The sequence below is a fragment of the Geospiza fortis genome, unplaced genomic scaffold, assembly GCF_000277835.1.
Source record: "Geospiza fortis unplaced genomic scaffold, GeoFor_1.0 scaffold53, whole genome shotgun sequence".
NCBI classification, from domain to species: domain Eukaryota; kingdom Metazoa; phylum Chordata; class Aves; order Passeriformes; family Thraupidae; genus Geospiza; species Geospiza fortis.
In genome coordinates, this window is record NW_005054305.1 from 5,601,643 (window position 1) to 5,619,592 (window position 17,950).

At 43.6% G+C, this 17,950-nt stretch overlaps 1 protein-coding gene across 1 annotated transcript in view; it reads left to right on the plus strand.

Moving 5' to 3' along the window:
- Positions 1-2,363, plus strand: part of DSG2 (desmoglein 2) — a 20,003-nt gene extending 17,640 nt beyond the window's left edge. The window contains exon 15 of the mRNA XM_005418370.2: positions 728-2,363. Within this exon, the coding sequence (XP_005418427.1) occupies positions 728-1,753 (1,026 nt within the window). The 3' untranslated portion in view covers positions 1,754-2,363. The remainder of the gene's footprint in view (positions 1-727) is intronic.
- The last annotated feature ends 15,587 nt before the right edge of the window (positions 2,364-17,950 follow it).

The window sequence follows — 17,950 nt, forward strand, 5'->3', positions numbered from 1 at the left end:
TGGAGCTGATGCCAACACATACACAGATATTTGTGCCAGCACCGCAGCAGCTCCATGGCAGACACTGCTTTCAGATTGAGCTGACCCTGTAAGCACTGTAGCCAGAACTTGTGAGCCCTCCTTGTCATCAGATAAGCTTGCATAGAGCCTAAGAATTTATGTGATGAACTATGCATCCATGCTTTACCAATCCATTTAACTTTTTGTGTCCTATTGGGTATCTTGGATGTGATCCTGTAGTCTGTGCCAGTGAAAAGGGCTGTGGTAGGTGAAAACATGTCAGCATGTACTCAGTAAATGTTTGTTTAAATGTTAGGATACTCTCAGAAGTAGTCTTGGTGTTCTCCCGCAAAAACCTAGTTAGAGGTTAAGTTCATTCACTGAACTAAAACTAAAACAATTTCTTCATGACTGTGAATCAGTATCACAAGTGGCACATTTACTGGAAGGAACAGCAGCAGGTGGTGATGGTATCCAAGACTTTAAATATAATCTTGGATTTTTCTTCTCATCAAGTGTACTGTCAAGTTCAGACTAATTTCAAAAAAGCAAAAAAACACGTTAGGTGCAGGCCTCACTTGGTTGACAGTTTCTGTGGGATCAGTTCAATTTCTTATTTCAAGCTTTGTTGAATTTGTTGAATTGTCCAAGTATTTGATTTTTCAAAATTACTAAGTCTAAAACTGGCATTAATGTACTTTTGCTTGCTTTTGTTTTCTGTCTGCAGAAAGCTGTCTCTTTTGCGGATGAAGATGAAGAGCAAGCTGCAAAAGACTGCCTCCTGGTTTATTCCCAGGGAGAATCAGGCTCCCCTCACGGCTCTGTTGGCTGCTGCAGCTTTATTGAGGGGGATCTCGATGACCATTTTCTTGATGATTTAGGAGACAAGTTTAAGACTCTAGCAGAAATATGTATAGGTAGACAGATCAACATGAAAGACGGTGGCTACAAGAATGAATCAGGTTTTGGTCTTAGTGAAACAAAGTCACAGTTCTTACATCAGCAAAATGCTTCCACCTCTGAACAAGCCTTTGCCTCAGCCAGTGGTGTCCAATCCATCCCACCCGTGCACACAGGCAGTAGCACAGGAGAAAGCACCCTGTCCAAGGAGGTGGTCACAGAAACAACCTTTTCATCATCCCACTCTGGGCAGCACAGTGCCCAACACCTCCCCACAGGCCACGCGGAGAGCAATGTCACCGTGACAGAAACGTCCTATTCTGTGGGGGCTCCTGCCCACTCAGCCCCTGTCTTTTTAGACCCCCAGTTTAAGGAGAATGTAGTGGTGACAGAGAGGGTGCTGGCACCTGCATCGAGCATTCAGGGCATGGTGAAAATCCCTGATTTGCCACACGGAAGTAACGTGGTGGTTACAGAAAGGATGGTGAAGTCGGCGGGTGCAGGGCCAGGAGCCCTGACCATTCAGGATCTTCCCGACTCGCAGTATGTCGTGGTGAGGGAGCGAGAGAGGGTCCTTGTGCCTGCTGCAGAGCAGGGCTCGCTCAGCTTCCCCGCTGCGACAGAGGAACGCAGCACAGTGCTGAATGAAAGGGTGGTGACAGCCTCGGGGCTACAGAGCAGAGCTGAACAGGCCACAGCTGCCAGCTCAGGAAGGCAAGAGCGTGCTCTGATCACAGACTCCCCACTTAACCTGATGGGCTCTGACTCACAAGGGCCATCTCCTGCCGGTGCCACACTGAGCAAGTCTTCCAGGGTCACCAAATACAGCACAGTGCAGTACACTCGCTCATAGCCTAGCTCCATGCAGGGGTGGCAGTGACCAGCACTCTTCTGTCTGCATGCATCCTGCCTCAGGCTTTTCCATGAGATCCAAATTTGCTGGAGCTTCCAGAACGACATGTACTCATTTGCACTAGTTTGTATAAATATGGATTATATGACCAGGAAGCAAGTAAGGAAATCTGGTGTTGTTACATTGGCCTTTAAAATGGAAAGATGTGGGAAATACTTTTTTTTCCTGGTTTGGTGGTGTTTTTTATTGCTTTTTATTATACAGATAGTGAATAATGCCACATACTAAAGCTGCATAATTATGGGAAAACAGGAAAAAAAGTCTCCAGTCTAGTGATGGATAGTAGCCTGCAAAGCACAAGTAAAGTTTTTGAGCTTCTGTTGAGTGTATCTGAAGTCCTCCTGTGAGGGCAATCAGTTTCTCATTGTGTGTTTGCTGTTGTGTTGTGGGCCATGGTAGCTCCTCCTGAGCCTTGTAGAAAATCTTCCTGAGAAGCTCTGGCCACCAAAGCTAGTATGCCTTCCAAGCAGTGGTGTGTTGATCTCCTGAAGGGATGTCACTATTTCAGGTAATCAGAACTTGTAACTTAAGCAATCAGTGCTTGCATGTTACCACAGCAATTAAAGAGAGTAAGCAGCAAAAAAGCTGAGAACTGCAATTTTTCATTACCTCAGTCTAAAAGTTCCATTACTTGGTGTGGGTCTACACTGACATGGACAAGTAAGCATTTGCATCGTGCATGTTTTTCGCTTTATTTAACTTATGAGAAACAGTCAAGGCTTACCTTAGCCTTAGAACCAGAGATTCAGTCAGTGGCTTTGTCAGCAAAGTTTATGGCCCTTGGACATCTTGTAGGATCTGATTTACAGGTGCAGTTTGGTATTTGGAATTGGTTCTGGAACTCACAGACATAGAAGTCAGCCTTGTGTGTGTGAGGTTCCACTAGTTTCAGTACCAGAGCTCAAGTGGCTGGTATAGTGCTGTGTAATGAGAGCTTCCCTTGGCTGTGACAAGGTAATTAGGTCTGCAATATTTGAGCTTACTTTGCTTTCCTTGAATTTTATGTGGTAAAAGCAAGAGACAGTACTGCACTATTTGGCAGTATTGTGTATATATATATATATATATATATACACATACATGTGCACATGTAAATATTTGTATGCTGTTTGGAACATTCTGAAGTTAATTTTATACAGGAAAAATGCCTTACACTTCTTATGTTTTCTGAGTAGAAGTATTTTAAATGAGGCATAGGTAGTGTGTTTGTCTCATACCTGTGAAATCAGCAAGTTGGTCATAAGGTACTGCAAAGCCCATGGACCTGCAGAACTTTCAGGTTGTCTCCATCTCCTGGAGTTTTCCTGCAGCTGCAGTGTTATGTTTTCCACTGATGTGTTCTGCCTTTAGCTGGAAATGCTCTCACTGTGTTTAGTTTTACTAATAGTAAAAGTTGCTTCAAAAACATAAATACATAAACTAGGAACCATGGCTGTGCTCAGCTGTGACAGTTTAAGTGGAGTAGTATTTTCAAACATATCAGACTCCCTGCTTGCTTGGACCTATTGGTTATTTATCTCTTACACTACATTTTTAAAATACGCGTATTTATTTCTGAGCAAAGCTGCAGTTCCAAGTGGTCACCACTCTTCTGACTTTCTGATACAGTATCTTTGTGGGTTTATGCAATCTTAAAATAAAGAACTCTACTGTATTTTTTTAATTCTTCATTCCAACAGCTACGCCAGTGAAAACACTGGCTTTCCTACTGCAAATAAAGAGTTTAAAGATAGAATGAGGACAGAGATTTCCCAAACAGCTTCAAGGAATATCTGAAAGATGCGGAGGTAAAAACGTTAGTGTCCTGCTATAAGTTAAAGATTCTCACAAAAATGTGAATTCTGCCTTGTGGTTAAGTGCACTAAATTCTGTACTAACTTGATGCAAGAGAACAGCATCCGCGCCATAAATTTACTGGGCTTTGAGTCAGACCCTTCAAGTCAGTTTGTACTTCCAGGCAATGTGTCTAGAACAGCCTCAGTTTTATAACATATTAAAACATGCAGTTGTTAACATCCAGGAGAAGAGGTGGTAAGAGTGTAATGTTTGTATATAAACTGCTTTCACAGATCTGTTGTAAAGAGTCTATTTGAATAGATTCGGTAAGAGCAAGTCTCCATTATTTGAGTTAGACTTGTACCAAGGCTGCAGCTGCTATCAGCATATCAGCATGTGTTAATGTTGGCAGAACATCCATCAGATTAAGTCACTCACTTCTAATGGAGCTGTGTTTTGTAAACGATAGTGACTGGTGGGAGGAATGTACAGACCCAAATTAATGGAAGTTCCTGGTTAGCATCTGACTACTAGATAACCCCGAGAGGGGGACTAGCCCCAGACACTTATCTTTGTGAGAGATGCCTTGTTGTGACTTCAAAAGGAAAGCAAAGTCTGTAATTTTCTTATCTAACAATAATAGAGCATAGTTATGCTGAAATGCCAGCATGACAGGGATTAGATCCATGCTGCTTTCTGTGATTTATGTTACCTGTGAATCTTGGTGTGTTGGACTCCATGAGTATGAACCATCCACAGCAAGGATGCAGCTTGTGTCCTGCATACCCACAAAGAAGTATTTCTGTGTCATCCCTCAGTGTCTAGTTGGAGCTAGGTTAGACTTTGAAAGCCAGTACAATCTTTTCCAGACTCCATTCTTTCCTGGGAATTTCCCCATAGTCCATCCTCAAAGGTTTAAAGCTTGTCAGGGTTATCAGCAGTAAATCAGTTCTGAAAAAGTTAAGTAAATCAGCTGATCTCCCTAGGAGAGTGATAAGTGTTTATGGCCTTGAGGCATCTCAAAAATGCATCACTCCTTCAGCATGCACTAGAGTGGTGGAGCTGGTGGTGCCTGCTGTCTCCTCTGCTGGCCCTTTCTCCTTCCCAGTGGCCTTTGAGCTTCCAGGGAGCTCAGAGTGCATTGACAGCCATCTGTCCTTACCTTATGTGCAGGAAGGTTGGCCTCTGCCTGCTGCTAGTGCAGGCTTTCAAAGCACACAGAGTTTGCCCTGTTTCAGGGTAGCTTTCCAAGGCCCACGTGCAGGGAGAAGCAAGGCACTGGGGGTTACTGAACACGCAGAAATGGCTTCCAGACAAGGGGAAAGCTGAGAGCTCTCTTAGGAAAACCTTCCACAGGCATCTTTGGCTGGCTGCTGCTACAAAGATGGGATGTTGGATGACAAGGACTTTTGGCATGATCTGGGAGGGGCTCAGTGTCGAGTTGTAACAGGACAGCACTCACCTGAGGCAAAATGATGGATTAAGGTGACTGTATGAGGAAAAATGGTGTTCTGCTTTCCCTCCATAGACAGCAATCACTGAATAAAAAAAATTATGTGGGGCAGGGCCCTGATTGCCCAATAAGCCGTGCCCAGTGCCCCAACCCTCTGGTGTGACTCATGAGAGTCACTGCCAGGAAACAACTGCGCAGATGTAGCCAGTGTGGCTCCTGAACCACACAAAGTGGTTGCAGTCACCAGCTCCCAGTTTCTCCTTGTGGCCTCACCCCAGGAGCCAGCACTGCAGGTGGTCAGGTCTCCCCACCACCTCATATTGCTCAGCACCCTGGCAGCCAGAAAATCAAATGCAGAGCTGGATATCTGTTCCCTGTTGTGTGGGGCTGGTATATGGGGAAATTATCCTCATTTTTACAGTGACTCATGCGTGGAGCCATGGAGGCTATAATGAAAGGGGGCATGACAGTGGGGCCAACAGCTGAAAATTGTATTTTTATGTAATTCTAAACAAATTTTTTATATGCCAAATGGTCAAACCTCTAACATTATCTTGTATTTGTTAGGGAAGCCAAGGGAGAGAGGGATTCGCACCGAGCAATGTTCCCCTGCTTAGTTCATTATTTTCTGTTAGATACTAATGTGTATGGAGTGATAGCACTGGTTTTAAAATTGCCTTGAAACTCATTTCCTTGAAATATGTAACAGAAAGTGTTTTCAGCCATATGCTAGGAGTGCATCCAGAAGGTGCTGTGGACATGCTGGGGGAAAACCACATGGCAAAGTTTGTTCTGTGGGTGCTGGGGAAGCAGGAGGGTTTATAGCTTTCCCACCCCAGCTTCAAGCTGGTTTCTGACCTACGTTTCAAATGTTTCATCAGACTATTTCTCTTAGATCTGTTATCTGTTATTTGCCAGAGCAAATAGAACTCAGAGATATCACCTCACAATGATTACGCAAAAACAGCATTGATTCCCTGGCTAATGATTACCCAAGATCTTTGGAGCATGGCTGAAGTTTAAACCCTGGGGGAGAGCAGGAGTTTGAGCAGACAGTGCTGGTACCAGCTGATGGATCTCCCTCAGGCCTTGAATCCAGCCTCCCAAAAAGCTGTGGGACATGGGATGGTGGCAGACACTGAGCTGCTGGAAGTAGCTGAGTGGCTGTGACATGGCACTGCACAGCAGGAGGACACAAACCCTGGCTGGGTACCAGGGGCAGAGCTGTGACAGCTCAGGACAATCTCCATCCCCACTGGATGGTTTTTGTCCGCCTTCTCTTGCCACTCATTTAAGTCAAGCTGGTGCCTTCCTTGCTTCCCTAGATTTCTTTCCCTTATAAAAAAGCTCTCTAAGGCAGATTTACTTCATTATTGTTACTATTGTTATTGTCCCCTAAGTATTACCAATTACTCCTTTCTTGAAAATAAGACTAAAAGCAGAGCTTCCAGCTGGAAGGGATTATGTACTTGCAGTATCAGCTTTCTGGTGGAGCCAAGTTGCATCTCCCAGGTGATGCATCTCGCCTGATCTATCACACACCTGTCAGTGGCATCAGCTTTTCTGCTGATGGACAGATTTGCCCTGTGTGCCCTGTTTTGCTATTTATCAAATAAATATCAAATGTGTTACACTTCTGTAACCAGCAAGCTTGATTTTTGCAACAGCAGAAAAGGCAGGAAGCCTCTCGCACCCTTTTTGAATCAGAGCCCCAGGAGAGGTACTGTCAAAATAACAGATCTGTTAATGAAAAGTTGCCTTGACATCAATTTCTTAGTTTTGTGGGAACAAGGTGGGAGAGATGAAATACAAATCCATACAAATATTTGATTTTTCATAGTCCTGGTAGCTTGGAACTCCCCATTTTCTGTCTTACTGGAAAAAAAATATTTTTCCCTGACACAAACAAACCAAACCATACCAATTAGGATTCTGTGTGAAGTTTTTCAGCAAGTGAGGTTTTTCATCTCTTTAAGCAAGCAAGCAAATTACACTTAGTGTCAGATGGGTTAAAAAAAATGCTTCAAATACCGCTTTCCAGGTGGTGCCAGTAGAATTGGTTAGTAGTTGAGCTTCCTGCATTTTGGATAAATGGCTGTCACCTGGGGCAGATGAAGTCCCTACTACAGCAGGTAAACAAGCTGTAACAGATCTCAAGGACGTGTCCTGAACAAGGAGCACAAAGGTCATTCTCACACACCCCTGTTCTTTGAATTAATGAGCATTTAAGTATTTGATACCATGTGAAGCAAGTGCAGAGTGACCTTACAGCATCCCTTGTTTTTAGTGAGGATGCTCTTATCAAAGAAAGGGAAGATAGAATGGAACTGAACAAGGTCTTCTCTCACATGAAAATACCCCTTAGAACTTGGTCAAGTCAACCATCATTATAAACTCTGATAAATTTCCTCGCTCACTCTGCTTGTGTTACTTTAAAAGATTGATTCAAAATACTTGTGAGACAAACAGGATCTTTTTTTTTTTGAAAGATAGGGTTAAAATAAGAAAAAAAGAGTTCTTCTCCTTTCAAATTCAAGAAAATTCTTGCAAACCAGTGTCAAATTAAAAGAAAGTACAAGTAAAATAACACAGTAACAGGAGCTGGGAAAGCAGCCATAGTACATACATTAATTTGTAAATTAATCCAGGTCAGTATAGAAGTGTAGTTGGCTGTTTAAGGATTAAGGAATTCTTTTGAAGGAGATAATTAAATGAACATTCTGGTAAAAAAATCATAAACTTTCAAGACACCCACAACACACATATAAGATGTATTTCAGTGTATCATTTTCCAAAGATCTCACCCCTTTAGTGTGATCCCCTTTCTACAAATCGCACTAATAATTTTTAGTGCAGTCTGGCATCCCACCATACTGCTTTTGGCTGGGATAGAATCAGTTTTCTTCATGGAGCACCTGTGGGGCTGCTTTTCATTTATGACCAGAACAGTGTTGCTAACACAGGGATGTGTTAGTTCTTGCTGAACAGCACTTGCAAAGTGTTGAGGCCTTTTCTGCTGCTCACATTGTCCTGTCAGCAAGCAGGATGGGGGTGGGCAGGGAAGAGACTGAGCCAGGACACCAGATCCACAGTGCAAAATCCAAAGGGGAGGGCAGAAATGATGCTGTCCTAGAGCGTCTTCAATTATTTCTCAGATATCCTATTCAGGTTTTTCACTGAGAAAGGGTATTCTGACCTATGACAAAAGAAGAAGAATCCTTTTGAAGCACATAGATAGCACAAAAACATTCTTGATATGACATGGTCTGAGGAGCAATAAAATAATTTGAGGTAGAAAGCCTCCAAGCAGTGAGGTTCTGCTGTAAACAAAATTGGAGGCTCTCTTAGTGCATCAGCTGAAGTTTGAGATTAGCAGAAAAGGACAATGTGACACAATATGTATCATGATATTGTGTGGAAGAAGAAGAGAAGCTGTTACTTTTTAATTTTTTTCTGGAAGAGAATGTGCTGAGCATACTGCTCAGTCTGAGTTTACAAAATTATCTGCTGTGTGTTAGGGAGAAATACTCTGTGAGGAATGCTTGCTGCACTGGAAGGAATTTGTACCACAAATAAATCAGCAGTTAGAACCACCAGGGCTCATTTCAGAGAGAGCCTCCTTTGGAAGGCCCTGCCCCTCAGATAACCCCTCTTTGTTTCTCTCCCACATCTACCTTTTCCTGCTGTGCCCTACAGCCAGATTAAAGGATCAACAGGAATTGAAATACTCCACAATGCTGCCTACTCATCCAGCAGACTGGGTGTTTGTTTCAAGGAGTTGGAGTTTGACAATATCTAAGTGCATTAAGTTTGTCTGCAGAGTGTTAGAAAATAAATCCAGGCTTTCAAAAGGAAGGGAAATGGAAATCTGCCTTCAGTATATGTATTTTTTGTTTACTTTGATAACAAAATTTTTTTTTGGGTGGATTCTTTTTATTATGCTTGGTTCTGTCTGCCTCCACAGATAAGGTTCTTTATCACAGCAACAGAGGAATGGCTGACATTTTTTCTGGTGTCAGTGAAAAGAAAACAAAAGAATTGGTTTGTTATCTTTATTGCCAACAGATGACCAGCTGCTTTCCAGGAGGTACCAAAGGCACAACGCATTTCACAAAGCAGAACCATTAAATCTTTCCTTCATGGAATTACAGAGTTGTTAGGGCTGTAAAGGATCTCTGGAGATCATTTGCTCCAACCCCCTGCCGAGGCAGGGTCACCTAGAGTAGGTGACACAGGAATGTGTCCAAGTGGGTTTTGAACATCTCCAGAGAGGGAGACTCCATGACTTTCCTGGGTACCTGTTCCAGTGCTCTGCCACCCTCAATGGAAAGAGGTTCCTCCTCGTGTTGAGGTGAAATGTCTTGAGGGTTAGTTTATGGCCATTCCTCCTTGTCTTGTGTCTGGGCACTGAAAAGGGTCTGGCACCAGCCTCTTGACATCTGTCTTTAAGATGTTTATATGGGTTAAGAAGATCCCCCCTCAGTCTTCTCTAGACTAAACAGATCCAGGTCTCATGTCTCTCTCTCCTCATAAGAGAGATGCTCCAGACACCAAATCATCTTTGTGACCCTCACTGGACCCTGTCCATCGCTCCTTGTCTCTCTTGTACTGAGGAGCTCAGAACAGAGCACAACACTCCAGATGTGGCCTCACAAGGGCTGACTAGAGGGGGAAGGTCACCTCCCTCAGCCTGCTGGCCACACTCCTCCTGGTGCACCCCAGCATTCCATCGGCCCTCCTTCTGCAGGAAAGCTCCTGCCCCACTGCCTCGGAAACGAAACCAAACCAACAAAAACAGCAACAGCAAGAAGTATTTTTCCTAGAATTGGAGGACAACGCCCAGGGATGTGAGGAGGAGGCGAGCAGTGCCCGGGGCCACCAGGTGGCAGCCCGTGACCGCGTGTGCCCTGCCTGCCGGGGATGCGGGGGGGTGACACGGCGACGGCGGAGCCAGGTGCCACGGACACCTCTGGCAGGGACGGCACTGTCGGTGACACCGCTCCCGCCTCGTTGCACCTGAAAGGTTTTTGGTTCGGTCGCAAACACATCGTTGGTGGCACTAAACTGTGACCGGCTGGGCTCGGTGAAGCCCATGGGAACAGAGGACTAGGTCCTGGGCTGCAAGACAGCCTCTCTCTTCTAGTGCTTCCTTTCATGTCCGTGACAAATCCCTTCCAAATAATAACGATATTTTTTCCCTGCTTTGTCACTGATCTCTTAAATAAGATGTTCTCTGGCAACATACCAGCACGTTCCTGCTCTCAAAAGATGAATCCCTTAGGACTCCCTTACAGCGTTTTTCTTTCAGAAGTTTTGACGCATGCTGTAATGAAAAGAGAAACAATACACAGCCTGATTAATAGAACTGCAGCTAACAAACAGTGCCCTGAGGGATCAGCACTCTAATCATCAAGTAATGCCAGAGCAACATCTCCATCCCTATTTCACTCTTTTTCTTCTCAGCTTTGCATAGTTTTAGCCTGAGATAGCTCTACCCATGTGCTGGGCCTATACAGGTGATGAGTCAAGCTGCAGGAGGACACAAAAAAAGCATCCCAGCACTGCAGTTCACTGTGAGGTGGCTTCTGTATGGCTATCACTCGAAGTCAAAAGGAACAACCTATAACTTTAGAAAGGGACCTATTATGGATGTTGGTTTATTTTTTTTTAGTCAGCAAAAATTAGGAAGCGGTTGGTAAAAAATATTGCGCAACACAGCACAGTCCCCTCATCCCCTCAGAAAAAAAAAAATCTTGTTATGTGCTTCGCAATAGGGTATGTTTTCCACCCCTTTTCTCTGTTCATGCTTTATAGTTCTTCCAGAGAAATCAGTTTTTTCTTTATTAGTGCTTCTTTCTTTTTCCACCTCACTATTCTGGAAGATTTGTAAGAGGAAATTAACTTGACCTAGGGTCAAGACTAGACCCTTTTTGCCATGAAGGCACTATTGTGTTTGCTTCATCAAGGTTCTCTAGGTAGTTTCCTCAACATATAGGCAGGGACACCATGAGAGGATCCAGAAATTTATTTTCCTTGTGAGCAGAGTTCAGCCTGGCATGAGAGGCAAGTGTCATTCCAAAGCAAGTTTCTGTAAATCACATCAGTCATATAGGGGAACATTTGTAGTTACAAGGTGAGGGATAAATTAGTCATCCTGTCATAACTGAATACTCTAGCAAACATCAAGGCTGACCTAGTCCTAGTAATTTGTTTTTCATGGGTACAAGCAATTTAATGTTTTGTAACTCTGGTTGAAGTTGGAGTTTAGACTGCAGATGACTAACCACAAAAACAGCAGGATGTGTGTAGGAATGAAAAGAGAATGCTCTCTATTTTTGAAGAGTATTTTTCTTCCTTCCAAAATGACTTCAGAAGAAAGGGGCCTACAGGGTACTTCACAATTTTTTTTCCCCAAAAGTCGGCTGCTCATGGGGTCAGCAATCACAAGCTGTATATCACTGCTCAGAAGTACAAGCTGGTTCATCTGCCTGCTCACTTCTCTGGTTTCCACCATCTCCACACAGCAAGCTCTTCCAGGCCTTTACTTCTGGAGTGGCCCATGGGCACTGCCATGATGATGTCAATACTACCTCTTCAGACTGAAATTCAAAAACACTGTGTCTCAGACTATAATTTATTTGGATGAGGAAAGAAAGGAAGTAACATCCTGTTCTCATCCAGGATGCTGTGCCCAAACCCCAAGGGTAGCAAATGCCTCCTGCATTTTGCCAATTCCCTTCTTTGAGTCTGAAGGAGACCCATAATATACATGGGAAAAATCTGTTCTGGTGTAGGAGCCACAAAGGGAATGTTTACCCTGTGTTTGAACAGCTGATTCATCCCAGCAAGAGGAGGTCCATTTTTGGACCCACTGCTCTAGGCAGTAGGTACCCTGAGGTAGCTGAGCTGAAACTGATCTTAGTGAAAAGGTGATCTGCTTGGAAACAACACAGTTACCTCCAAAGAGAAATCACATGCAAAGCTACAGCAGAGTGGGCTGACAGGAGACTTATACAAGCTCTTCAGAAAAAAAGGAGAATGTATATTAATTCCATCTTAAATTTGAGACCAAAAAACCCCAGTGTTTCCTTTGCAAAGAGTTCTGTAAAACAGGATGTCCAGCAAACCCAGTCTTGAGTAGGCATAGGGGCAGCACATGTTTAATGTCAGTTACAGTTTAAAACACAGAGAGTGACTCAGAAAATATTATTTCAGCCTTGCTTGTTCTTGAGTTGCTACTTCCCTTGGAGACTTGAGCATAAAACTTTGAAAATACCAGTCCCCTGTAAAGCAGGTATATTGAACTGCCAACAGATTTGCTTTTCTAGACATTGCTGCTTTCTGTTTCTGTGTTTTATTTGTATGACTGTCTGGGGCCATCACCACCTGAAAGCATATCCTCTCTCCCTGCACACAGCCTTCCCTTCTGTTGTTTTTGCAGCTCTTGTTTCTCACCATCCCTTCATGCCATTTCTTCCTTTTACTTGAATTTATGCCAGGTGATTCCTCCAAACATCCCCCTTCCTTGCTCCTGTTAAATGCTTAGTTCATGTTCTTTCCTCCTGCTCACTTACAGAGATGGGGCCCCACACAGCTCTGTCCTTCTGTCTCCTGTTCCTTGCATGATTCTCCCTGGTGCAGTTTTTCTACTTAAAATAATCAAAAAATTTTCCTCCATAAGGAGGCCTTTGCCCCTCACACTTGTGCTATGAATGCAAGTGCTGTGTACTACCCCCTTCTCACAGCTGACAAACTACATCTCCTTCCCAGACTTCTCCTTCCCTTTCTGTCTGCATTCCAACATTAGCCAGATATGCTGTTTCCTGATTTTTCTGTGCTCTTTCCCCTGTGTTCCCCTCAAAACCCACTCTAAACAATTTCTGCCAGAGGTTCACCCTTAACTATTAATAATTACCTCAGCCACTCGGGCTTGTGTCTTTCTCCACTTTTTGATGCTGCTTGGCCACTTTTGCTGAGACAGTGGAACATATTAGCTTGGAAAAGAGAGAAAAAAATAGGGAATTTATCAGTGGAGGAAACAAATGGCTAACTTCTGACGGGTCTGAACTCTTTAAACCATTTCATATACTCTTCTGCTTTCTCCCAAAATAAATAATTCCAAAACACTAGAGTAGGAATTTGGTTTCTGAGACCCCCCTGAGAGCAGAGACCCTCAGGGTACTCTTGCAGGCAGAGCCACCCCAGGGTGCAGAGGCTAAGTGTGGAAAAGAAAGGCCATTTTATCAGAATCCTGATCAGACCCTGAGGATAAAAATCGCTGGAGGGGTGAGGCTGAGGTAGGAGCACAGAAGCTAAAGCTCAGTTCTCAAATAAGTAACTGAAATGTATAATTACACACGAGCACTGAATAGAGGTTTCTGTTAATCTGTGATCCGATAATCTTCTTTCACTGCCACTTAGCAACAGAATTACAAACTGAGGATGGAAAGCTAGGTTGACTTAAAATTCCTCTCTTTGCTGGGCAGAGATGGAAAAAGGTCCCAGTCTGAGCAGGCACAACAGGTTTCCCAGACACCTGAATTTCAAGTTGCCTGAAGAACAGCTCAGTTGGGCAAATAGCATTGTTTATAAGAGTTAGTAAATTTTACTTACAGAAACACAAGATTAATCCAGACACACATGTCCACAAACTCCGTTAAAATCATACATCTTCAGAACGGGGAATGTGAAAGAAGGAACCATTAGGCCAAAACTGCTGCACTGGAAATTATTCTTAACTGCTGGGTCAAGCAGTAATCATCATATCTTTGGGATATCTGCAGTGTCATAGAGATGCTCAGGAGAGGTGCAGGAGGGTGGTAATCTTTAGCAGTGATCCCTACCCAGAGCCACTCATTGTCCTTTCTTTGAGAGACATTTTGCACCCAACAGAGTACCAGCATACCTGAGGTCTCTCTTAGGTTCAGCTATTTTTATAAACATCAGAAAATAGGTAAATTTAAGTGCCTGCCACCATGCTCTTTTTATCTCAGCCTCTTCTTTCCATCTTCTTCTTACCTTTTTTTTCCTTCTTTTTCTCACCTTTTTTGTTTTCCTGTGCTTCTTGCCTACAGAGTTGAGCAGTCAGATAAGGCATCATCTTTTGCAGTGCTGCTGTGGGTCTGGGACAGAGAGACAGCTCAAAGACATGCTAAAGGCTGCCTAACAACCAGGCTCAGCCACATCTTGGAGCACCTGGCGAGACCGCATGGCCTGCTTGGCATTCAGCAGATTCTTCCCGTAGTCCAACTCGGATGCCTTTTCCTTTGCACGTGTCACGATCTCCAGAGACAAGACTCCTGCAAGGACAGCTTCCTTCCACCTTGAGCAATTTGTTCCCTGTACTGTGGAAAGGATGGCCTTCTATCCCAGTAGTGCTGCCCAGCAGCAGAGGAGAGAGGGGAGGTATTCCAGCCAAAGGGCAACAGACCCAAGGGTGCTGTTAGAATGAAAGTTTAAATTAATATTTACATTTTAAAGAGATTGAATTTGCTTTGCTGGGTTTATCTTCAGCCAAGGACATGGCTTTTTTTTGTTTGTTTTGTTTTTACAGTAGTGTTTTGCTCTGAAACTGAGCAGCTAAGACCTGCCTATGCAGACCCATGCACCCTGTTTAAAAGAGGCTCTTTGTACCACAGCATGGCTCTGCTCCAGATTGCTGGAGTTCTTCATTCCTGACCAAACAAAATACAGTGGCAGGGGTCTGCCCAAGGGGTCTGCAGAGCTCCTTGGCTGCTGGGTACCATGCCATGGGCCATGGGACTGTGTCCCCTCAGAAAAGAGTTGGTCAGCAGGCAAAGAGGAGGAGCAGAATAGGGCACTCTGTTACCTTTTCTCTACTGTTTTGGGCGGCTGTGTGCAAGGAACAGCCAGAAAAGTTCTGCCTTTCAAAAGAGCCCAGGGGTAGTTTCTCAAGGCAATTATACCTGTGCTGGCACAAGAGCACTTATGGACTTGTGCAGGAAATAAATCCACCATCAACAAGCCAGCTGGGTGTATGAGCATGCAGTTTTGCTTGCACTTCAGGCAGAGGAGGTAAAAAGTTTCATAAGCCATGTATAACTCAGTGCTTTCCTGCATTGAGATCTCCCTAACTTCTGCATGGCAACCCTGGGGGTAAAAAAAAAGACAAATTGCTCAACAGAAAGGAGTGTGACTAGCAATTACACTCTTCTGCTATTTGCAGCCTTCCTCACATAATGACACAAAGAAAGAGCAAAATTAGTATGTGTTCCTCTTTTCATGTGACTTTCTGTACTTTGTGGAGAAACTTCAATAGACTCATCAAGCTGATACTAATAAAAGATCTACAGTTCTGTCTACAGTCAAATATTCCCCAGATAATAGTAGTGAGCTGGAGTTATTTGCTGGTTTTTCCCACTTCAAGCTATGCTTCTTTCATCATTTTTCAAAGACTAAAGCACCTACTTGCTGAGTATCATCTTTAAAGAAAAGGCTAAAAATTACTTTTTACTTTTTTCCTTGCCACCAGGAGCCCAATAGCTAATGATGTCAAGCTCATTGGAAATCATCAGTACAAAGCAGTAGCCAACAGTGTTGTGAAGTCCAATACTGAGGACAGAAGGGATCTTTTAAATTGCAGGAAGGAGAGCAGAATAAAGAAAGTCATTCAGAGTGCATGAGTCTTTTGTCCTCTATTGAGGGAGAATGCTAGTTAGCAAGAGTGGGTAAGGATTTTGATCTGACCTTTTAAAGTCTTTTGAAGCATCCAAGCAATTCTAAGGACTTGTCTATTTGGCCATACTTGAGAGTTTGTTAAGGCAGAATGAGAACATAAAGTGTGGCAACAGTTCTGCTAGGTGTGGACAAGCTGCTGGCCTCGATGCCTTCTCTGGCCTACATGAGAGGGATTAAAATTCTTTTGACTCACGCTTAGAGGAGAAAATCAGAGAGATGAAGGGGATTAAACGAATTTAGTTTACCAGTACATATTTCCCTAAGCTGGTTTCCGGTGGCTCCGATATTATGGGCTGTGATGCACTTTCAGGAAGACATGGGATGCTGTGCACTGCATCCTGTAGAAGTGAAGGGACCATAGTGCTGCCCTACAAACAGGGAGGGCACTGCTCGGCCCTCAGGATCAGATGCGGCTCCCAGATCAACTCTGCATGAAGGCTGGAGTACAAGGAACAGGAGTGGTCTGGTCTGGGAACTACTGTTAGAAGGGCAGTACAGCAATGGCAATTCATACGTGACCTCCACGCCTCATGAGAGTGAGGAGTGAGAATAATTCCCCAATAGCTCCATCCTCATCCAGCACTGTGGATCACTCCCCTTGTAGAGTGGGGTTTTTTCCAAAATGCTTAAAATCACTATGTGGACTCCAGGACAAGCAAGCTGTTGGGAGTGAGAAACTCAAACTTCCTCCTGCTTGGACCTGACTACAGGCAATAATAATTTTTCCTAACTCTAGCAGGGACATAACTGGCTGCTGTAAGCCAGCTACTGGATCCCCTGCACACTACAAACTGCATGACACATAGAGGTCTGTTGAATAAGATGGTGGTTGTTCTGCTTGAGTTTGTCTAAAAGACACAACAGCCTCTGCTTTGCTACGATTATTGACAAAGGCAGAAAAATTTGTGAATAGTCCAGATGCTGAACAGTTTCTCAGCAGTGGTATGTGGGGGCCTATAAGCTCTGCAGGCCAAGAAAGAGAAGCTAAAGGCTCCCCAGAAAGAATATACACAAACACAAGGCAGGGATAAAATGCACTTTAACTGCAAAAAGCAGATTCTGTAACAGCTGTGGTGGTGACTGTAGATCTAGAACAGTGGCACAAGAGTCATAAATACAGCTAAGCAATAGGCTCAGCTGATATTTATTTTATTTTTCTGGTACAGGAGGTGTTCTGAACCTAGTTCAGAGATAGTGAGAAAAGAAATTGCTATTTTTATCTGCAGCAAGTGTTGCATTGACTTATTCACAAGCTTGCACCCTGTAGACCTGAGCATGTATCTGTTACATGATTGGAATTCAGTCCCCTAGCTTGGCTGGCAGTAGGTAAAGGGGGATATAACCACAGAGGCTCAATCATGGAAAAGTAGATACACGTTGCCTTGGTCCATCCATTTAAGCAGTGACCTGTATTTGCCACTATGTAGGGGCACACAGCAGTTCGTGCAGAAAGGACTCTGGACAGTTTGTGAATTTACATACACAAGCAAGATTTTTCCTTTACAATATACCAAGGAATAACAGCCAGTTAATCTCCTGTTGACTCACATACCCCACTGCATTTCAAAGCGTGTGATTCATTTTTGTCTGTACAGCTCAGTGTCTGGGTAACATGCTGAGAAGCACTACTCCAAAGATACTCCTGCTTTGTTTAGTATGCCTTCACCCAGTATTTCCTACCTGGGTCACAGAGCTAGCTCTCACATCTGCTACAGGCAGAACCAGCAAGAGCTTTTGGCTCAGAAAGCTAGAAAAAACTATGAGCAGTGGCTTGTCTAAAACAGCTATTAGCACTTTTCTTTTGCTGGTTCCACATTACAAATTAGTCTCGCCATTGGGTTTTTCTCCCAGAAATGCTGTAGTATACTCTATTCTTGTCTTTAAAATCTGAAGAAGAACAAAAAGAAAAAAAAAATACAGAAGGATAGATAGATGTTATTAATGCATTGTACATAGGGTCATGATCTGTTCTGTCCCTTATCTTGTGAAATACCTTTTTCTTTTTATCCCTTACAAGATACAAGGCTGTTTCCTTTCAGATCCATTTTCATGAGGCATTCATTGTGTTTTTTCACTGTGACACTGGTAAATGTGCTTGGAAGCTGATGCCAAAGTTGAGTGAAGCCTATGGTGGATAGAGGAACTCTGTTTATGAGATAAAATGATTAGTGTAGCATTTCCTCAGAGCTTTTGGCAGGAAGCAGGCACCA